Below are 22,694 nucleotides of genomic sequence, written 5' to 3'. Positions count from 1 at the left end.
TATGCCAGGGAGATATATATACTGTAGCTAACAAAGTAATACTAAGGTTATGTTGTGTAGTAAGCTGTTAGTAGCCCAAATACCTCACCCTAATCATTTTGCCAACTCTTCTGACTTGGTGGTAGCCTATAACCTGTTTTTGAGAAATGTAAACATTGAATATTGTAAGAGCTTACATTGTCTGCTTATATGCCCCCTTTATTTTTCCTACAGTTCTGACTTGGTGTCTGAACGGCCCATGTTCTGAATTATGTCACTGTACATTTCAAAAGTGCTGAACAAATAGTTTTACTGACTATGTCCGTCCTAGCTCGCTCATTAATGTCTTAATCTAAATTACGGATTGCCTCTTAGCTGCTTGTCGTCCCCTTATGCCATAGTTTGTACATCTCAATTTTCAGTAGAAACCACATTTGTTTAAGCAAGTCAGCTGTTTTTTTTAAAGGCAGTAAATGAGGCTGAATTAACTGTTTCGCTGCCAGACAAGGCTCCGCTGAAAGACCGGTGTAGCAGTGGTAAGGTGTTGGGACAGCTTTATGTAGGCCCTAACAGTTTGTGGGCACCATTTGTCACCGTTACAGTGTAATTAATGTGTTGTTTAGTATTGTGTTGTGTAGTGGCTTTGCTCACATGCATCCCACAATGCGTTGTTTTGTTTACCCCACCAAGATTTAATTGTTAAAAACGCCATTGAAAATGAAAATTAGGTATGAACGCTGACTGCCAGCAGCTGCTGCTGGCTGATTGTGAGTAGATTTAAATTAAATAAAAAACATCCCTTCTCAGAAGCGCAAATTATCTAAAGCTGATTTACAGGACTAGCATACTATATTTTACATTTTGATTGTTTTTATTTTACATATAATTTTAGGTTGAAATGACATTACCCCGCGTGGGCACCAGTGAAATGGTTGGCTTTCGGTTTCCGCCTCTGACTGTTCCTATTCCAACTCTTTTAGCCTCTTTCTGACATAAAGGTGAAATCCTGGTAGAGGCTATTCATTGGCAGATCGCTCCTGATGACCCGGATGGAATTATGTGATCTGTCCTTAACCCACAGGATGTCCCACCCAGTAGACTACTTCAAAACTGGTGAAAGTCATCAATGGCACTACCCATGCTAGAACGGGCTTTCGGACACTAGTGTCCTTTATCTAGCTCTATCGTTTGGCCATTCCATTCAAGTTTGTTTAACTTTCTCCCATGTAACAACCCATGGATTGAGAAACTCTGTTGGCCACTTCCCATTTGGTTATGAACACAGGGTAAAGGTGGAATTTACTTGAACACCCCTTCAATTGGTAATTACTAGTTGGGAACTGGTCTAGTTGGAACTAGGAAACTGAAATTTCAGACTTCCTAACGGGTTGTAGTTTTACACGTGTCACACAATATGCCATTCAATCAGTTAGCAAGTTAAACATTTCAGAGTTCCCTAGTTCCAACTAGTACATGAATGCAGCATACCATCCCTGAGCACCAACTCCCACATGCTGACGTCACCTAAATAAATGACCTCGATAAGAGCATTTTTGGCAGTTAAATACAACAAAACGCTATCTATATCGTTTTTGAAGCATGATTGCTGTACTTTCAGTCTATGGTTGACGGAACTTGGCCATTATCCAATCTGGTTTGTCAACACGTTCAAAGCAAGTAAATGCATCCAACAGGTATGTGATTTCACAACTGGTAATTTCCACCTTCCCAATTGGTTATGAATGCAGCATTACTCTCTCACATACTCTAATGGCATGACAAGGTCATTCAAGTGACCTTCTGAAAGACTTCCATTTTGATGTATGAACTAGCAAACATTCACAGGGGCCTTACGATTCAAACGGAATAATTCCGCTGCGTACCTCAGACTGCCATCGTTGAAGTAGTATTGTGGTGACGTCAAGTCATCAGCGATGGGATCATATCTAACCAGATTATTAAAGCAAATGACGAATGTTCAAAACTCTGCATTAACCGCGTGTTCTGGCTGACCCAACCAGTGTTCTGGCTGACCCAACCTGTGTTCTGGCTGACCCAACCTGTGTTCTGGCTGACCCAACCGGTGTTCTGGCTGACCCAACCGGTGTTCTGGCTGACCCAACCGGTGTTCTGGCTGACCCAACCAGTGTTCTGGCTGACCCAACCTGTGTTCTGGGACCAATCAGATTAGAACGCAAACGCATTCTAACTAATGTCCGTGGACATGGCGTTTGGCCCGAAGGAAGGAGTTTGGGTAACCAGGAAAGCTTTAGGTTGCCAGCTCTTGCCTTTAATCATAATAAAACATACATCTAGTAACTCAAGACATATTACGAGCCTTCTGGGTTTTTGCTCAATTCCTGCACATTGGTTAGAGAAATAGTCGTGTTGCCTTCCTGATCCTTGACCACAAAAAACAATTGGGATACTTGTTTAGCATGTCATTTATTAAATTAACAAACCTACATAAAATACGTGAAGTAGTAGCAACATGAAGATATTGCCAGGGATCACTTTCAAGGTAACCCGTTGAAATGTACAAACTCTTCCAAATCTGATTGACCGTTTGCATTATCCATGCAAGTATTAAAACCAGTAGCCATAATGTAATTTAGACCATTTTTTTGTTGTTGTTGTTGTTTTCAAAGCATATAGTCACACAGCTTTGACTCAATACATTCTGGAACCCTTAGTCTATGGCTCAATAATTGATGTATATTAGCACCTGTTAAACCAGGGGATAGAATATACGCCATCAAGATGGAGAAACAAAGACAAAGATACAGCTGTGATCAATATGGCAACTGATCATGCAAACACCATTCAGAGTCCCAGCAGTTATGTCATGCAGGCTATTGAAAGCCACAACAATCACCAGACATAACTGATTAAGAATACAAGTCTAAGCTTCTTGAAAAGATCCCCCTTCTCTGAACAGTTGATATTTCTCGAAGACAAAAAAAATAATAATAATATAATAATATTGAACAAAATGTAGACATTAGTCTAGGAAGTTGCAGACTTCAAATATGCTATGAGATCTGCACGCTCTCCCTTCTTCTTGATGCCAGCAAAGATCATCTTTGTTCCTGGAATGTATTTCTTGGGGTTCTCCAAGTAAGTCATGAGGGTATCAGTATCCCAGACAATGCCTGAAATCACATGTGAAGGGACAGGTCAGGATGAGAATGAAATGTGTCACATTGTCAGACTCCATTTATTTCCTGTAGAATGTGGACAATCTCAGACGTAGTACCTTTGGCTTTGTTGGCATCCGTGTAGGAAAAGCCTTCCGCCTGTCCGGTCTTGCGTCCAAACAGACCCCAGAGGTTTGGCCCGACCTTGTGCTTCCCTCCATTTTCAACAGTATGGCACTGGGCACACTTCTGAACAAAAGCCTTTTTCCCCTTTTCAATGTCACCCATGTTTCCTATTGGACAATAAAAGTCAGAAGAGGTCAGCTACAGTACACACACACATATATATTATATACACACATATATATATATATATACACACACACACACATATATATTATATACACACATATATATATATATACACACACACACACACATATATATTATATACACACATATATATATATATACACACACACACACATATATATTATATACACACATATATATATATATAATTTTTTTTAATAGATCTGCATTAATGGTAATGCTGAGTGATTAACCAGCATTGTTTAATACCCCCCCGAATAAACAACAGTTCATTAACTGGAATTCCATTTAGTTCAGGTTGTGAGCCCAGTATGTCTCATCTTAGAATAACTAGTGAATACATTGTCAGACATCTCAGCAGCTGGCTTCGCTTAACATTGCATGACTAAAAGACAGAACAGTACAGGAGTACAGAGCAGGATTCATTAAACCGGTAACATTTGAGAAATTTACAGGATGATGATGATGATGATGGTCTCCTGAGGGATCTCCTCCCAGACCTGGACTAAAGCATTCGCAAACTCCTGGACAGTCTGTGGTACAACGTGGCGTTGGTGGATGGAGCGAGACATGATGTCCCAGATGTCAATTGGATTCAGGTCTAGGGAATGGGCGGGCCAGTCCATAGCATCAATGCCTTCCTCTTGCAGGAACTGCTGACACTCCAGCCACATGAAGTCTAGCATTGTCTTGCATTAGGAGGAACCCAGGGCCAACCGCACCAGCATATGGTCTTACAAGGGGTCTGAGGAACTCATCTCGGTACCTAATGGCAGTCAGGCTACCTCTGGCCCCTCAAAAGAAATGCCACCCCACACCATGACTGACCCACCGCCAAACTGGTCATGCTGGAGGATGCTGCAGGCAGCAGAACATTCTCCACGGCGTCTCCAGATTCTGTCACGTGCTCAGTGTGAACCTGCTACCTCTGTGAAGAGCACAGTGCGCCAGTGGCGAATTTGCCAATCTTGGTGTTCTCTGGCAAATGCCAAACGTCCAGCACGGCGTTGGGCTGTAAGCACAACCCCAACCTGTGGACGTCAGGCCCTCATACCACCCCCATGGAGTCTGTTTCTGACCGTTTGAGCAGACACATGCACATTTGTGGCCTGCTGGAGGTCATTTTGCAGGGCTCTGGCAGTGCTCCTCCTTGTACAAAGGCGGAGGTAGCGGTCCTGCTGCTGGGTTGTTGCCCTCCTACGGCCTCCTCCACGTCTTCTGATGTACTGGCCTGTCTCCTGGTAGCGCCTCCATGCTCTGGACACTATGCTGACATACAGCAAACCTTCTTGCCACAGCTCGCATTGATGTCCCATCCTGGATAAGCTGCACTACCTGAGCCGCTTGTGTGGGTTGTAGACTCCGTCTCATGCTACCACTAGAGTGAAAGCACCGCCAGCATTCAAAAGTGACCAAAACATCAGCCAGGAAGCATAGGAACTGAGAAGTGGTCTGTGGTCCCCACCTGCAGAACCACTCCTTTATTGGGGGTGTCTTGCTAATTGCCTATAATTTCCACCTGTTGTCTATTCCATTTGCACAACAGCATGTGAAATTTATTGTCAGTGTTGCTTCCTAAGTGGACAGTTTGATTTCACAGAAGTGTGATTGACTTGGAGTTGCATTGTGTTGTTTAAGTGCTCCATTTATTTTTTTGAGCAGTGTATATAAACTAGTTAGTTTCTAGTGAGCTCTTCTTCTGTGGACTTCATATGGCAGTCAGCAACCAACTTTAAGGTGCATTACTACCACCAACTGGACTGGAGTTTGGACCTCAGATCATCTTTCAAATCACCCAAGTGTGTATATGCTCCTAAAACCAGAGGAGATGGGAGAGGCGGGACTTGCAGCGCATTAAAGACAGAACCAAGTTATTTTTTAGCATCTGGCTACACAGACGCATGCAAGAAGTTTAGATGAAATGATTGAACACGCATAAGTACATTCATTTTTGCACCGCTCACACACGTAATGTGGGTGGTCTAGTCAACATGTAACGAATGAAAATTAAAAATCAATACACACCTGAAATATTGTATTATTTCATAGTAATTTCCTATTGATGTCTACCCAATGTGGACCTGACAGGAATATTTTCAATGTTTTGGCAATTGAAAGTAAACAATTGTTGGCTTTGCCATTTCCATTATTGTGATGTTACTATTTCTTAATGCATTTAAAATGTCCAAAGTTATAGTTGCGCTAAAATAAACTCACCCTTTCAAATGGAGAATCATCTTTACAAAACTGGTTGAACTGTTATTTTATCCATGTTGCCACCTGCAACGTATCATTAATATTTAAATTCTGAACAATTCAGTGTAGGACATTTTTACTTTCAATTGAAACATTTTTTTAAAAAATGGCCATGTGCAGTTACAAAGTACCACCAACAAGTTCTCCATCTCAAATGATTTTAGAATCAATAGTGTATCGTGCCAGTATATCTCTGCAGTAGTTAGTAGCAGTCGCTAGCGACACCAGTACAGTATGTAGCTGAAATAAAATCACTGGAAGGAAGGCAGGTGTTAAGTCGTGGTCACCTTGGGGTTCATAATTCCTCATGAAACTTCGCTGACAATCTCCACATAAGATAACTTGTTAGCTAGGAGTGAGAGTCGAATGACTGAACGTACCGGCATTTTGGGTGTAGGCAACGTAAAACTAAGCTTGGGTAGTATAGCCATCAAACGACGGGCAAATTAGGCTGTATTTGAATGATAACCAAGTTAACGTTAGAGATTTGTTAAAAACTTCTTTCAAATAAGAGGGCGTCAGTTTTAGCTAGCTAGCTCGCCGTGGCCAAGGTTGGCTAGCTAGCTCGCCGTGGCCAAGGTTGGCTAGCTAGCTCGCCGTGGCCAAGGTTGGCTAGCTAGCTCGCCGTGGCCAAGGTTGGCTAGCTAGCTCGCCGTGGCCAAGGCTGGCTAGCTAGCTCGCCGTGGCCAAGGTTGGCTAGCTAGCTCGCCGTGGCCAAGGTTGGCTAGCTAGCTCGCCGTGGCCAAGGTTGGCTAGCTAGCTCGCCGTGGCCAAGGTTGGCTAGCTAGCTCGCCGTGGCCAAGGTTGGCTAGCTAGCTCGCCGTGGCCAAGGTTGGCTAGCTAGCTCGCCGTGGCCAAGGTTAGCCAGCTCGCCGTGGCCAAGGTTAGCCTAGCTCGCCGTGGCCAAGGTTGGCTAGCTAGCTCGCCGTGGCCAAGGTTAGCCTAGCTCGCCGTGGCCAAGGTTGGCTAGCTAGCTCGCCGTGGCCAAGGTTGGCTAGCTAGCTCGCCGTGGCCAAGGTTGGCTAGCTAGCTCGCCGTGGCCAAGGTTAGCCAGCTCGCCGTGGCCAAGGTTAGCCAGCTCGCCGTGGCCAAGGTTAGCCAGCTCGCCGTGGCCAAGGTTAGCTAGCTCGCCGTGGCCAAGGTTAGCTAGCTCGCCGTGGCCAAGGTTAGCTAGCTCGCCGTGGCCAAGGTTAGCTAGCTCGCCGTGGCCAAGGTTAGCTAGCTCGCCGTGGCCAAGGTTAGCTAACGCGTTAAAAGGCAAGACCATAGTAATCACGACGTTACAAAACGGCTGATTTAAGCAGTCTAGCTAACGCTAGTTATTAACTCAAATCACTACAACTGTCTCCTGGTGTGCCATTTCTTCAGTCATGGCTTTTCAGTTATCGGTTTGAGTTGAGATGTTTAGCGGGCTCGTAAAGTTACCACGTTTCAACAGCGGATACAGAATCGGGCAAAGGTTCCTTTAGATAAAAAATAAAATATAAAATAAAAACGAACGCAATGTTCACAATTCAAGAAACTAACAAATTCAACTACTAAAACGTATTTTATCAACGTTACCTGTTCAAATAAACTATATTCTTTACAGTTGTTCCAACTTCAGAGCTTTTTTGTGTGCTTCAGTTCCAATCCGATCCGCTTTCCCCCTTGCCGGTAGCCGACTCACTGGATCTAATAGTATTGCGACCAAGTTCCTTTTTCTTCCCTCCAGAATATTTTTTTTATGTCATCCAGACTGGCCAGTCACATGCTCTATCATCACTCTGACGAACACACCTGTTTTGCATTCAAGCCCTAGATGGAGTTGAGAACAAACACGAATGGTAATAGCATACACAACATTTCAGTGAAAATGCCGTTGTTGTTGTTTGTATTCACACTAACACCACAACAAATATGTCTGTATTCCTCTTGGACTACATTTTTTTTAACCAATAATCATCATTGGAAAGATCAGACAACATGTTTAAGATTGTTGTGGGGAATTTCACTGTCTTTTATTGTGAAGAGGGTTTGTTGCATTCCTATAACCATACATCGACCTAATACCAGGTAGTTCTTTTGAGAAGAAGATATAGCTAGCTACACATAGCTAACCAAAGTACATACTATACCAGAGAAAAATATGGCGAAGTGGATTCTGAATCTAATGGCAGTATTATCAAGGAGAATTGAAGTATTGTCCAAAAGAATGGTAAACGGACCAAAGTAGTGTACATTGATGAGAATGTCACTTTGTATATTGTTGGAGTACAGTTTATTAACGAGAAGTAGCTGATCGAATTACCAATCTTGAGGAATCCATTTGAGATATCCAAACTGGTGGAGAGAGTTCTGGGTAGAGTGAAGGCTGTGAGGATCACGAGAGGCGGGGAAATGGAGCACCCCACTATCCACCTCGATGGTACAACAGTGGAGAAGATGGAATGTTTTAAGTTCATCGGTGTCATATCACATACAAAACTGAAATGGTCCATGCACACAGACAGTGTGGTGAAGAAGGTGCAACAGCGCCTCTTCAACCTCAGGAGGCTGAAAAAATGTGGCTTGTCACTGAAAACCCTCACTAACTTTTACAGGTGCACAATTGAGAGCATCCTGTAATACCCTGACTACACCGCTTGCGTCGCGTGCATCGCAAAATACATTTAGAAATCCATGTTATTCAATTATTGCACCCGCACTGCTTGCGCGCGCCAAAGAGCGTCTGAGTTGCCAATGGCTAAAATAGAACTCCTTTCTATTTCTGACGCAGATCGGCTGCAAGTCCTGCCTCTCCCATCTCCTCATTGGTTTATAGAAGCAGGTACCCACTGTGCCATCTCCTCATTAGTTATAACCACGTGGGTGATTGAAAGACAAACTGTTTTGCCGGTTGTCGTGGTAATACTATGAAAGTGTAGACGCCAATCACCATATAAGTTCAAACGCCTGGAAGGAGGAGAGATGACTAGAAATTATTCGGTTGACCGTTTTATGTGTGGATTAATTGTCGGAGTAGAGGACCTTGTGCAGTTCAGGTAAAATAACAACTCAATGTTTATATCCCAGGACAAATTAGCTAGCAACTGCAAGCTAACTAGCTAAATTGCCATACATGTTCAATGCTTTTTGACCTGTCCCCAAATTAATGTCATTGGTTCAGAGTTTGTATTGATATTTTAAACTGTGTGTCGTGATCGCGTTTGGTGAAGGGGGACGAAATAAATTTATGCACGATAGCGCACGCGCGCAGCCGGTTTGAGTGCACTGCCCACAATTGCAGAGCTCTCCAGAGGGTTTTGCTGTCTGCACAACGCATCACCGGGGGCAAACTACATGCCCTCCAGGACACATAAAACACCCAATGTCACAGGAAGACATAAAAGATCATCAAGGACAATAACCACCCGAACCACTGCCTGTTCACCCTGCTTCTATCGAGAAGGCGAGGTCAGTACAGGTGCATCAAAGCTGGGACAGAGAGATAGAAGCTGTTTTTCAATCTCAAGTCCATCAGATTGTTAAACACCCACCACTAGCACAGAGAAGTGACTGCCTACCTACGACAACATATAATGTGATCTTTTCCACTACTTGGACATCTCGGGCTTCTCCCTTCCGCAAACACTTGAAACATGACCAAAAGCTTTACAATGATCACACTGCATTGGTCTTGGGATACATGCTCTGACTCTGACTAAAGAACAGATAGACTCTTCAATTTTTCTTCTTTAACCACGCGATTCATCTGACATGCATCAATCACTCCAGGAATATTTTTTAATCTCTTCAACATCCACTTCCCACAAGACGCCAGATATAAGCCTCTTGAAGGGTGCCATGTTCCTAAGAGACACACACGACACTTCAAACTTATAAAATCGTGTGAGACACAACACACGTTTCTTCTGATCCGTAGAAGTAGAAAAAAATCCAAATCAAATCAAATTTTATTGGTCACATACACATGGTTAGCAGATGTTATTGCGAGTAGTGAAATGCTTATGCTTCTAGATCTGACAGTGCAGCAGTATCTAACAGGTAATATTTAACAATTCCACAACAAAATCTAATATCTAACAAATTCCACAACAAAACATAATACACACAATCTGTGTAAAGGACTGGGATGAGAATATATAAGTATAAAATATATGGATAAGCAGTGACAGAGCGGCTAAGGTACAATAGATAGTAAAGAATAGATAGTGAAGGGTACATTATACAGTATATACATATGAGATGAGTAATGCGAGATATGTAAACATTCTTACTGTGTCATTATTAAAGTAACTAGTGTTCCATTTATTAAAGTGGCCAATGATATCAAGTATAAAAGTGATGAAAATAATGACATGTGCAATTGCGGTGGGAACCATGAAGCCACTTCTTTCAAATGCCCCACAAGGGTGAAAGAGAATGAGGTGGCCAAAGTCAGGGTTGTACAGAGCATTTCATCATATACAGCGGCTGTTAAAAGGGTTGAGGGTTTGAATGGTGCACCTGAAGAGTCCATGGTGGTGGATAGACCTTCACTGTAAGCTGCAGGGGTTGCCTTTCACCAGCGGAATCCTGACATTTTAAAGTTTAAGAAGGTGGACTTTGTGGGCTTTATCGCTATGGGGATTAATGGCACTGCCAAGGTGGAGAGAAGGTCCAGGAAGATCGAAATCATTGTGGACGCGGCAGAGCGGTTACATGGAATATTGTCACAAGCCGTACCACCCTCTCAGGTTTATTTTTTTTGAGTCAACTACTCACCACATTTTATGCACTGCAGTCCTAGCTAGCTGTAGCTTATGCTTTCAGTACTAGATTAATTATCTGATCCTTTGATTGGGTGGACAGCATGTCAGTGCATGCTGCAAGGGCTCTGATAGACGGGGGGGACGTCCTCCGGAAGTTGTCATAATTACTGTGTATGTCTATGGAAAGGAGTGAGAACCATGAGCCTCCTAGGTTTTGTATTGAAGTCAATGTGCCCAGAGGAGGACGGAAACTAGCTGTACTCCGGCAACACCATGGTGCTACCCTACAGAGTGCTGGTGAGGCTAATGTAGACCTTCATTGCGAAATGTGTTTTCAGTTATTTGGTGACGTGATTATATTTAGTATAGTTTTATCTAAAAGGGATAACTTTTTTAAATGTTTTACAATTTTCCTCCTCTGAGGAGCCTCCACTGGTACGCACCCATCCACATCGAAGGGCCTGTAGTGGAGAGTGTCAAAAGTTTCAAGATCCTCGGCGTGCACATCACTGACGACCTGAAACGGTCCCTTCACACAGAGGGTGTGGTGAAAAAGTTTTGGGTTTGCCACAATACCAGTATCGCAATACTCGGAAGTATCGTGGCAAGGAAACAAAACATTTAATATCTTGAGGAACATTTGTTTTTAAACAAACAGCATTATGTTGTCACATGTATTTATTTTAGAAGCTATAACACCCAACATTTTACATAAGTAGGTTTTTATAGGACCATAGTTTAGTCTAATTCGTGTTATATTTTTTTGCCATGGAAAATCTGTTATCGTAGTATTGCAAATATTGGTATCGTGACAACCCTACAAGGCAGGAGGTTGAAGAAATTCAGTTTGGCCCCTAAGACCCTTACAAACTTCTACAGATGCACCATTGAGACCATCCTGTCGGGCTGTATCACCACCTGGTACAGCAATTGCAACGTCCACAACCGCAATGCTCTTGAGAGGGTGGTGGGGTCTGCCCAACGCCTGCCCTCCGGGACATCTACATTACCCAGTGTCACAGAAAGGCCAAGAAAATCATCAAGAACAGTAGAACAGAGTTGAGTTTGTTTTTTCTCCTGTGTGTGGCCACTGCTCATGCTCTCCAAATATTGGCGCTCTGAGAAGTTTTCTGAGGTGACCAGGACGATGGTGACCAGGACAATGTGCCAGCACAGAGGGATAGGCCAACGAGTGATATATGCTACAGTAAGGTTGGCTTCTTAGCGTTTATGGCAATGGTTATCAACTGTACCGCAGAAATGTAACGTAAATCACAGAAATAGATGTTGTGGTGGCAGCTGCAGAGAAGTATTTGGGCGTACGAGATTCATAGCGGAGTTAGTGCTTACAAAAAGACGCCATTTACTATTTATCGCTATACCTAACCAATCAGGTGGTTGTTCGACGAAACGAATCTTTGGACGTCATTGATCACGTGTTTATTCCGGAAAAGGAGACAGGCGTTTGTACGTTGCAGCAATTTCGACGCATTTCTCGGAGTTTCAGTATCAAACGTAACATCACTCGCTACAGAAAATATACTATTATTATTATTATTATTTTTTGTTGATTTAAACGGTGGTAGACAGAACAAGTGAAACCTTTAAACTATCGATAACTGTTTACGGATCATCGTGTGTCTCTTGTTAGCTAACGTTAGCCTAGCGAGATAGTTTTCAGGGTGGTAAAATGGAGGATGCATTTAGGCCGTCGACGGATCTCGATGATCCCCCAAATAGTCGCTTGTTTTTAGTTACAAGTAAGTCCATCACCGAGGACATGATCCGGGAGCAGTTTTCTCTTTTTGGAGAAATTCAAGATGTTTGGGTAGTCAAAGACAAACAGACAAAGGAGTCAAAAGGAGTGTCCTTTGTGAAATTTACCAAATCGTCCGAGGCATGTACGGCTATGGAAGAAATGCATGGAAAATGCTTGGTCGAAGGAACCAAACCAATCAAGGTATGAAATCTGGCTTCAGTGACTTTGCTCATGTTATTAACACTTATTGTAGCTAGTGCTTCTTCATTTGGTTTCCCGGCGGATTGTGTAGTATCATGCTGGGTGAAGGAGTTGGGCCTACTGCCTTTCGAAGTTCGAAAAGTGCCTTGCACATTTTGTTGACCAAAAAAGTGACATGGGATGGGGTAAGAAATTACACCAGCATCTTATCCCTAGACAGATTACAGATGGTCTATTATATTATCAAGATAGTCGATTTGACCACTATTGGAACTGCATGTCTTTTAAGATGAGGGGTGGGGGGAGGATCAGTTGGGACCATTCTAGCCAATGAGGGCAGATAAGCGTGTGAGCAGGCCATGGAGATGGAGGACTCCTTTTTGTATCTGTACCATTTATATAGCATCTGTGACAGTATGGGCAGCGCCACTGTGGCAGTATTTGTTTTAAGGTACTCCATTTTCTTCTTCATTGGCGAATTGCTCCCAACTCATAGGAATCCCCACCCAGTTGACTACTTTAAAATGGTGGATGCTGTCAAATAAAATAATTGTATGTGTCACGTGCCGAATACAAAAGGTGTAGACATGAGTGAAATGTTTACTTACAAGTCCTTAACCAACAATGCAGTTTGAAGAAAAATAGGTGTTAAAAGTATTTACAAAAATATGTTAAAATGTGTTATATCCGTGATGAGTCCAGCCCCCTGACAACAGGCACAACTCCCAATATAACGTTTTTTTTCCAAAGACGAAATACCACGTGCAACCAGAAGGACCGACTTGGTCTCCTCAGTCTGGCGCTCGAAACCTTGTCTGCGTTGCACCACGTCGTGTGCATGACAGACACCGGGGATTCCTCCTTTCAGCAGCACTCTGCTCTGGAGATCACAGCATGAGACTGCTCGTAATGCGTAGTGCTCTCTCCCTCTGGGAGGAAGACAGACACACAAGTCCACTTCTAGATACCAGCCTTATACTGCAAACGGATTGGGCAAAAGGCATGAATCATACTCTCACTGGGCCAGAGTAATCTGAGTCATTTTCCTGATCATTGGGGTGCGGCTCGTAAGCCTTTACCTCACCTGTCGGCGTAGGTTCTTTCTCTTCTGACAGGTTTGGTGTGTGTGTATTTTTTATATATTTATTAATCGTGCTAAGTTATCTCTTCTGCCAGGTGTTTATTGCCCAGGCGAGGTCCTCCGGAAGCCACCGAGACGTGGAGGATGAGGAGCTCACCAGAATATTTGTGATGATTCCCAAAACCTTTACGGAGGATGACTTGAAAGAAACATTCAAGGTAGTTCATCACCCTCGATCATGTTGTATTTGGCTGATAAACCGTATTGGAATTGCCTATGCTTATCACTCATTTGTTCTCACAGGAATATGGGGACATTGAGTATTGCATCATCGTAAAGAATAAAACCACAGGAGAAAGTAAGGGCCTGGGGTATGTGAGATACCACAAACCCTCACAGGCAGCCACCGCCATAGAGAACTGTGAGAAGAGTAAGTTGTCTCTTTTTATTCATATCACATGTCTGTGAAAACCCAAACTATCAATCTAGTAATCCATGTTTGTTTGTTTTTTGTTTACAACAGCATATAGGGCCATTCTTGCAGAGCCGAGGAACAAAACGCCAGCCCCAGACAACGACTACTTCAGCCCTGCCAGAGCAGAGCATGTCCAGGGTGACCCAGGAATGACTTCCTATCCATTTGGTATGTACCTGCCATTGGTGTGATTAGACCTACAATTTCTTCAGACCCATGATTGTTTTTTCTGCAAATTCTAAACCATTCTATTTCCTCCCATTGAAGTGGACTCTGGTTTTCATACCAGGGGAGACATGCGGGGCACAGACATCATCACCAGGTGCTTAATGGTGTCATCAAGGGCGAGCATCACACAAGATCAAGTCTATAGCCTCTTTGACCTGATCCCGGGGATGGATTATTGCGAGATGCAGCAGGATTCATATGGTTTCAGCACAGGTAGCCACAGAACACACAGTTACTCCCTCAGATGCAACACCTGATGTATTGCATAGGAATTGGTGGCTAGTAGTGTTTTTTGTGTGTTTTTTTTACCCTTTCAGGGCAAGCTATGATTCGCTACAACAACCTTGGATCAGCTGTCTATGCGAAAAACAAACTGGATGGCTTTGAGTACCCACCTGGGAACCGGCTAGTAGTCACTCACATTGATGATGGGCAGGACAGAAGAAGGTAGGATGAAATGTAACTTCATGGTATTGTACATCAAATCTAATTTTATTTGTCACATACAAATGTTTAGCAGATGTTATTGCGGGTGTGGTAGGTCGTTGTTGTTGGTAGGTCGTTGTTATTGTTTGGTCCTTATTTACCCTCTTGTTGTCTCCAGCCCAGTGGGAAGGATGGCCATGCAGCTGGTAGCAGCCCAGATGATGTCTATCGTGTGCAATGCTCCTACTGGCCCACCACCACTTAGGAAGACGAGTACTGTAAGTTACTGACTTGGTTAACCTTGAGGGAACGAGGCCTTTTCTAGTACTTTCTAGAGCTAACCAAGATTTAAAAAAAAAAAAAAAAACTACTACATGATGATTGAACTTCCTAACAAACTTTATGATATGTCGTTGTCAGGGCTACCCATCACCCGCTGTTCCTCAGAGCCCCCGGGTACAGACAGATGTTGCACTCCCACCTCTCCAGAAGTTGGCCCCCTCAGACAGCCGGGTGAAAGAACGCCTATTTGTGGTCTTCAAACCTTTGCCTCTGCCCATGGATGTGCTTGAAGATGTGTTCTGGTATGAGATACTTGCCATTATTTTCATTAATACACCGTTTATTAAGACTTATTACTGATAAAACTCTTTAAACTAACAACAGTTTATAAAATACTTTTAATTGTTTATAAGGTTTTCTGTACTGTGCTATTCCCTTTTTAACTTTGGGCTAGAGGGATAGTTGCGATCTTGTGAGTTTTTTATTTATTTTAATTTTATTTTACCTTTATTTAACCAGGCAAGTCAGTTAAGAACAAATTCTTATTTTCAATGACGGCCTAGGAACAGTGGGTTAACTGCCTGTTCAGGGGCAGAACGACAGATGTGTACCTTGTCAGCTCGGGGGTTTGAACTCGCAACCTTCGGGTTCCTAGTCCAACGCTCTAACCACTAGGCTACCCTGCCGCCCCATTGATTGGGGGGAGGTCAAAATTCCTGACGATCACTTATTCCCCTCTCTCTCTCTGTTTCTACAGCCGTTTTGGCTCTCTGGTTGAGGTTTTCCTTGTGCCTGGACGGAATGTGGGCTACATGAAGTACGCAGAGCGAAAGAGTGCTGATGATGCCATGGCGACCCTACATGGTCAGATGGTGAATGGCGTTAAAATGAAGGTGATGCGGGCTGACCCGCCCAAAGAGGAGTCTCACAAGCGTCAACGCACCTATTAGGGGGACACAGAACAAGGTAAGTGTCTCCAAGGGTTAAGACTAAATTCTGTAGCGATCAATGACAGCGAGTGTCCACAAGCTGTGTTTTTCTTTATACATACTTGAATTACCAGAGCCGTATGTTGCGTTACCAGCAGGCATAAGGTAAGTACATAGCAGGACTAAACAATATACTTTTTTTTTCTTTTCTTAACCTGACTCTGGGCAACACATTAGGAGAGACCAACACAGTTTAATGCATATTTAAAGTGCTGATGTTTTTGTTCCTACAGAGATGACCTAAGTGACATGACCTCCAACATGACTGAACCGACATAAATGATGACAGGACCAAATTACGACCACACTACGGACAGTGATCTCTGTACCTTACTTTGATGTTTCTTTGTACTAACGCTGAAGGTGATGACAGTGGTGGTCCTTTTCTCCTCAAGATTGATATTTTGATGTTAAGGAATAGTTTGAATCTGCATTGGTCCTAATATGTTCTCAATAAAAAAAACACCCAATGCATTTTGTGTGTGAATTTATTTTTTGTTTTTAATGAGTGTCAAATATTGTAGGTTTTTCCTCAATGTTATTAGCAGACTAGATTTGTTGTATTTTGCCCAAGTTTTATATTTTCTTAATGTAGCCTACTTGTTGTTTCCAGTGGGCTGAAGGGCATAACAGGGCCGCAAATTCAGAATGTTGCTGGAAAGACTGAGTTGGGGTAAACATACATTAAGAATACATTAAGGACCAGCTAGGGTTGGGTGGGGTCTAAAATAGAACCAGGAAAGCAACGGTCAGACTTCAGATATAAAATGGATATGCTTTTAGTTTGACCGGTGAGGGGTGAAATCTGTGTGTGTATAAAATATAAATATATATACATATATATATATATACTGTGCCCGAGTCATATATTAATGATAAATCACCTTAGTTACTACACTGATAACTAGTATATATGCCCCAAATACTCTGTGCTTTGCTGTTGAACAGTTGCACCTACTGTAATAGAGACGGCGTTGAATATTGGCGACGTGAACATAAACTAGATGGTAATTGCACATGAAGTAAAATTGATGGTACTTGCTTTCTCTTTAAAAGTATTTTTGTGGTTAAAGTTTTAGAGTATGTATGTATGGAAAAACGTTTATATAATATTAGTCTGTAGTAGTAATGGTGGTGGCTGGTTGTAGATACATTTAGGATGGTAACTAAATCAAATCAAATTGATTTATATAGCCCTTCGTACATCAGCTGATATCTCAAAGTGCTGGACAGAAACCCAGCCTAAAACCCCAAACAGCAAGCAATGCAGGTGTAGAAGCACGGTGGCTAGGAAAAACTCCCTAGAAAGGCCAAAACCTAGGAAGAAACCTAGAGAGGAACCAGGCTATAAGGGGTTGCCAGTCCTCTTCTGGCTGTGCCGGGTGGAGATTATAACAGAACATGGCCAAGATGTTCAAATGTTCATAAATGACCAGCATGGTCAAATAATAATAATCACAGGCAGAATAGTTGAAACTGGAGCAGCAGCACGGCCAGGTGGACTGGGGACAGCAATGAGTCATCATGCCAGGTAGTCCTGAGGTATGGTCCTAGGGCTCAGGTCCTCAGAGAGAGAAGGAAAGAAAGAGAATTAGAGAGAGCATACTTAAATTCACACAGGACACCGGATAAGACAGGAGAAGTACTCCAGATATAACAAACTGACCCTAGCCCCCCGACACATAAACTACTGGAGGCTGAGACAGGAGGGGTCAGGAGACACTGTGGCCCCATCCGATGATACCCCTGGACAGGGCCAAACAGGAAGGATATAACCCCACCCACTTTGCCAAAGCACAGCCCCCACACCATGAGAGGGATACCTTCAACCACCAACTTACCATCCTGAGACAAGGCCGAGTATAGCCCACAAAGATCTTTGCCACGGCACAACCCAAGGGGGGGCGCCAACCCAGACAGGAAGATCACATCAGTGACTCAACCCACTCAAGTGACGCACCCCTCCTAGGGACGGCATGAAAGAGCACCAGTAAGCCACTCAGCCCCTGTAATAGGGTTAGAGGCAGAGAATCCCAGTGGAAAGAGGGGAACCGGCCAGGCAAAGACAGCAAGGGCGGTTCGTTGCTCCAGAGCCTTTCCATTCACCTTCACACCTGGGCCAGACTACACTCAATCATATGACCCACTGAAGAGGTGAGTCTTCATTAAAGACTTAAAGGTTGAGACCGAATTTGCGTCTCTCACATGGGTAGGCAGACCATTCCATAAAAATGAAACTATAGGAAAAAGCCCTGCCTCCAGCTGTTTGCTTAGAAATTCTAGGGACAATTAGGAGGCCTGCATCTTGTGACCGTAGCGTACGTGTAGGTATGTACGGCAGGACCAAATCAGAGAGATAGGTAGGAGCAAGCCCATGTAATGCTTTGTTGGTTAGGTTAGGTTGTAGGTAGGTTAGGTTAGTTTCTAATGTCTGAAACACAGGCTTCTAGGGAGGGCAATTTTGGGGCTTCACCATGTTTAATTGAAATGTACAGCTGTGTGTCGTCCGCATAGCAGTGAAAGTTAACATTATGTTTTCGAATGACATCCCCAAGAGGTAAAATATATAGTGAAAACAATAGTGGTCCTAAAACGGAACCTTGAGGAACACCGAAATGTACAGTTGATTTGTCAGAGGACAAACCATTCACAGAGACAAACTGATATCTTTCCAACAGATAAGATCTAAACCAGGCCAGAACTTGTCCGTGAAGACCAATTTGCGTTTCCAATCTCTCCAAAAGAATGTGGTGACCGATGGTATCAAAAGCAGCACTAAGGTCTAGGAGCACGAAGACAGATGCAAAGCCTCGGTCTGATGCCATTAAAAGGTAATTTACCACCTTCACAAGTGCAGTCTCAGTGCTATGATGGGGTCTATTTAGGCCAATAGTTTTTTTGATATTTTCTGGGTCAAGGTTTGGCTTTTTCAAGAGAGGCTTTATTACTGCCACTTTTAGTGAGTTTGGTACACATCCGGTGGATAGAGAGCCGTTTATTATGTTTAACATAGGAGGGCCAAGTACAGGAAGCAGCTCTTTCAGTAGTTTAGTTGGAATAGGGTCCAGTATGCAGCTTGAAGGTTTAGATGCCATGATTATTTTCATCATTGTATCAAGAGATATAGTACTAAAACACTTGAGTGTCTCTCTTGATCCTAGGTCCTGGCAGAGTTGTGCAGACTCAGGACAACTGAGCTTTGAAGGAATACGCAGATTTAAAAAGGAGTCCGTAATGTGCTTTCTAATAATCATGATATTTTCCTCAAAAGAAGTTCATGAATTTATTACTGCTGAAGTGAAAGCCATCCTCTCTTGGGGAATACTGCTTTTTAGTTAGCTTTGCGACAGTATCAAAAAGACATTTCGGATTGTTCTTATTTTCCTCAATTAAGTTGCAAAAATAGGATGATCGAGCAGCAGTAAGGGCTCTTCCATACTGCACGGGACTGTCTTTCCAAGCTAGTCGGAAGACTTACAGTTTGGTGTGGCGCCATTTCCGTTCCATTTTTCTGGAAGCTTGCTTCAGAGCTCGGGTATTTTCTGTGTACCAGGGAGTTAGTTTTTTATGAGAAATGTTTTTAGTTTTTAGGGGTGCAACTGCTTCTAGGGTATTGCGCAAGGTTAAATTGAGTTCCTCAGTTAGGTGGTTAACGGATTTTTGTCCTCTGACGTTCTTGGGTAGACAAAGGGAGTCTGGAAGGGCATCAAGGAATCTTTGTGTTGTCTGTGAATTTATAGCACGACTTTTGATGCTCCTTGGTTGGGGTCTGAGCAGATTATTTGTTGCAATTGCAAACATAATAAAATGGTGGTCCGATTGTCCAGGATTATGAGGAAAAACATTAAGATCCACAACATTTATTCCATGGGACAAAACTAGGTCCAGAGTATGACTGTGGCAGTGATTAGGTCCAGAGACATGTTGGACAAAACCCACTGAGTCGATGATTGTTCCGAAAGCCTTTTGGAGTGGGTCTGTGGACTTTTCCAGGTGAATATTAAAGTCACCAAAAATTGTAATATTATCTGATATGACTACAAGGGCCGATAGGAATTCAGGGAACTCAATGAGGAACGCTGTATATGGCCCAGGAGGCCTGTAAACAGTAGCTATAAAAAGTGATTGAGTAGGCACTAAACAAACTTTTATATGTTCAGGCTATAAAACTTGCTTATCACAAATTCCACAGAATTGCATTTGCCTAGTTGAGGGCTTTGGTTAACAGTACAACCACAAGATGGCAGTCTAATTCTTGGGAGAGACTGCTGCATTGCTTAATCCTCTTCCACAACGAGAGAGGTGGAATGAAGTGACTCATTCATCCTGGACAAATGGAAATTCTACATTTTTACCAATTGTGAGTTCAGTTTAACCCCCCCCCCCCCCCCTTCACCACCACCACTGTTTAATGGAGCACAGATTCTAGCTCAAACCAGAAACCATAGTGTAAACGGTACCACCTGTGTCATGAGGATCCAGACCTTTTTGGCAGAGGCCGTACTATGCTATTATACAAGACTATTTCCCCAATCGTAAAATGCCTCCGTCACAAACCCCAGTACGAACATGGGAACGCTTCTAACAGTTATCCCACTGCTGCATCCATTTGCAGTTATTGGTCACTCTACATATGCGCTAGACTTCATTGGCTAGAGTAGAACTTATAGTACCGTCACATACAGGGACCTATAATAACGAACATCAGATGTTCTAAGCCAGCATCACTAAAATATAACGTTTGACGTGAAACTGTGTTTCACTATGTTTGTTTCCATAAAGAGACTAATCTAAAAAATAAAAAGTCCCTGCGTTTCAAGTAGGCTTGAATTTAGTACAAGCTTTCTAACCCCAATTATTCTCATTTTGGAAATGTCTTTAGCAGTCTTGTCGTGACTTGTTTTACTGCGCTGACAGAAATCCAGTGCCTGGGTTTGCGAAAGCGCCATTGGTCCATCTCGCGTGCGGATCCAGTCCGGTCATTTCTTCCCTCCAAAACTCATCCTTGCTGCAGGGAGGAGCATTGAGCATCCGTCTCACTGTATTCAAGAAAACGGATATATACAGTACTTTTTCTTATTTTTTAAAACTTTTCATTGCTTATGTTCAAAACCTTTTATATCATCTATTATATGCACAAGGGGTTTCAACGCGGAACCTTCTAGCTATCATCTGTCTTGAAGAAGGGCGCGGGTTTTTCAGTTGAATAGGGAAGTCGTCTCATTTTATTTCCTGCGCCAAAAAAATGCAATGACATGGTCAGTACAATAAAACCTCGGTAAGCTATGTTTTCCATACTTGGTCAAACTGTACTTTATGTGAATTGCGGCCTTGCGCTTTGTAATTTAAGTCAAATTGTTTCTAGAAAAGCCTTTCCAGTCAAGTGTTAACAAGGCATCCTCAGACACTAGGGAAGGCTACTTCTGTTTATGCCCCACCTGACCAATGCCTACCTGAGAAACCGATGACAGTAATTCTGCTGCATTTGCTAGTGCCAAATGGACTACAATGATTTCATGTCTTCATTTCAAATGGTTGTCTTAGTTGTACAATGTCAAACTATCTTTCGATTAAGTGAAGTAGTCTATATGAGGAAGAAATGAGTTGGTGAGTGACGTACACAACTTGCATCATCACGCTGTCACTATATACCTTCTCACATGTGATTGTCATGCACTGTGTACAAAACCTTTTCCCACTGAGCAGTAGCCTACAACGATATTCTGCATGAGAATCCATCCCATAAGGGAATTTAGCCAGATACAACGAAGGTCAGAATATGACATTGCAGTGAGGTTTAAACACAGACTTGAATTAACCAAAAGGGCATTGCCTGGAGGGAGGGCTTCACAATCACAATGTTGTAATTTTCTGCCTGTCACTACATGGTATTTGGTATTTTATTAGGATCCCCATTAGCTGTTGCAAAAGCAGCAGCTACTCTTCCTGGGATTCCACACATAGAACATGAAACATAGTAGGGAATGACATAATACAGAACATCAATAGACAAGAACAGCTCAAATACAGAACTAAATTTTTTTTTTCAAAGGCACATGTAGCCTACATATCAATGCATACAGACAAACTATCTAGGTCCAATAGGGGAGAGGCGTTGTGCCGCGAGGTGTTGCTTTATCTGTTTACAAATAATAGGTTTGCTGTTTATTTGAGCAATATGAGATGGAAGGAAGTTCCATGCAATTAGGGCTCTATATAATACTGTACGCTTTCTTGAATTTGTTCTGGATTTGGTGACTATGAAAATAACCCTGGTGGCATGTCTGGTGGGATAAGTGTGTGTGTCAGAACTGTGTGTAGGCATTCACATCCCTGAACAGATTAAGCTTTGGCAGCACTAGTCATTGATTTTCATTTTTCGGAGACTGAGGAGAGGAGACCTGCTCAAGGTGTCATTTAATTTCATTTCATGATGGTCAAGTGTCAGGTCCCCCTTCTCATTCATGTGATTTAGAAGGCAAAACTGATCCTAGACCAGCTCTCTTATTAAACACAGAGACCTTTTCATCTTTCTGATGACTTGTTTCATAAAAAAAATTGTGACACAATTGGAACCCTTGAGCTGTTTTTTAATTAGTCAATTATAGTAGTTAGCTGAGAGCCTGTGCTTCTGAAGGACCCTGTTTAACGTCAGGTTTAACGAGACTGCACGTTAATGAAATGTTCAGGCCATTCTACTATTGTAAATACAATATTCAGGGTGCAAAAGTAATTTTTTTGTATTGTTTTATTGTAGTACACCTTCACAATGAACTACCTTTAGCTCCACAGGCCTTTCACTGTCAAATCAGACT

General features: G+C 42.7%; 3 protein-coding genes across 4 annotated transcripts in view; 2 read left to right on the top strand and 1 right to left on the bottom strand.

Annotated features, from left to right (window-relative positions):
* Window positions 1-2,405: 2,405 nt before the first annotated feature.
* Window positions 2,406-7,476, bottom strand: LOC139380964 (cytochrome c). 2 transcript variants are annotated; one of them, XM_071124167.1, is made up of 4 exons: window positions 7,269-7,409; window positions 5,667-5,729; window positions 3,236-3,409; window positions 2,406-3,131 (listed from the first exon to the last, which is right to left on the bottom strand). In XM_071124167.1, the coding sequence occupies exons 3-4, from the start codon at window positions 3,402-3,404 to the stop codon at window positions 2,986-2,988; spliced, it is 315 nt and encodes a 104-aa protein (XP_070980268.1). In that variant the 5' UTR covers window positions 3,405-3,409; window positions 5,667-5,729; window positions 7,269-7,409; the 3' UTR covers window positions 2,406-2,985. The 2 variants fall into 2 exon arrangements, with proteins under 2 accessions (XP_070980268.1, XP_070980267.1); XM_071124166.1 differs by lacking the exon at window positions 5,667-5,729 and having other exon boundaries at window positions 7,269-7,476.
* Window positions 7,477-11,862: 4,386 nt separating this feature from the next.
* On the top strand, window positions 11,863-16,351 carry LOC139380963 (RNA binding motif protein 45). The gene is made up of 10 exons (XM_071124164.1): window positions 11,863-12,398; window positions 13,575-13,697; window positions 13,783-13,909; window positions 14,003-14,122; window positions 14,222-14,395; window positions 14,500-14,629; window positions 14,787-14,886; window positions 15,029-15,192; window positions 15,648-15,856; window positions 16,113-16,351. The coding sequence occupies exons 1-9, from the start codon at window positions 12,129-12,131 to the stop codon at window positions 15,838-15,840; spliced, it is 1,401 nt and encodes a 466-aa protein (XP_070980265.1). The 5' UTR covers window positions 11,863-12,128; the 3' UTR covers window positions 15,841-15,856; window positions 16,113-16,351.
* Window positions 16,352-20,920: 4,569 nt separating this feature from the next.
* LOC139380334 (oxysterol-binding protein-related protein 6-like) overlaps window positions 20,921-22,694 on the top strand; it is a 70,128-nt gene continuing 68,354 nt past the window's right edge. The window contains exon 1 of the mRNA XM_071122949.1: window positions 20,921-21,157. The gene's annotated coding sequence lies outside the window, so the exon portion shown is untranslated. The remainder of the gene's footprint in view (window positions 21,158-22,694) is intronic.

This window comes from Oncorhynchus clarkii, chromosome 22 (assembly GCF_045791955.1).
Source record: "Oncorhynchus clarkii lewisi isolate Uvic-CL-2024 chromosome 22, UVic_Ocla_1.0, whole genome shotgun sequence".
Taxonomy (NCBI): domain Eukaryota; kingdom Metazoa; phylum Chordata; class Actinopteri; order Salmoniformes; family Salmonidae; genus Oncorhynchus; species Oncorhynchus clarkii.
Note: the sequence above shows the minus strand (reverse complement) of the source record. Positions and strands in the feature narration are given on the sequence as shown.

Bases quoted from the DNA above. Each gene is read 5' to 3' on its own strand.
- LOC139380963 (XM_071124164.1), top strand. From the start codon at position 12,129: ATGGAGGATGCATTTAGGCCGTCGACGGATCTCGATGATCCCCCAAAT. The intron at 12,399-13,574 runs GTATGAAATCTG...CTCTTCTGCCAG, and splicing joins AAGGAACCAAACCAATCAAG to GTGTTTATTGCCCAGGCGAG. The intron at 14,887-15,028 runs GTAAGTTACTGA...TGTCGTTGTCAG, and splicing joins CACTTAGGAAGACGAGTACT to GGCTACCCATCACCCGCTGT.
- LOC139380964 (XM_071124166.1), bottom strand. From the start codon at position 3,404: ATGGGTGACATTGAAAAGGGGAAAAAGGCTTTTGTTCAGAAGTGTGCC. The intron at 3,132-3,235 runs GTACTACGTCTG...ATGTGATTTCAG, and splicing joins GGATGCCAACAAAGCCAAAG to GCATTGTCTGGGATACTGAT.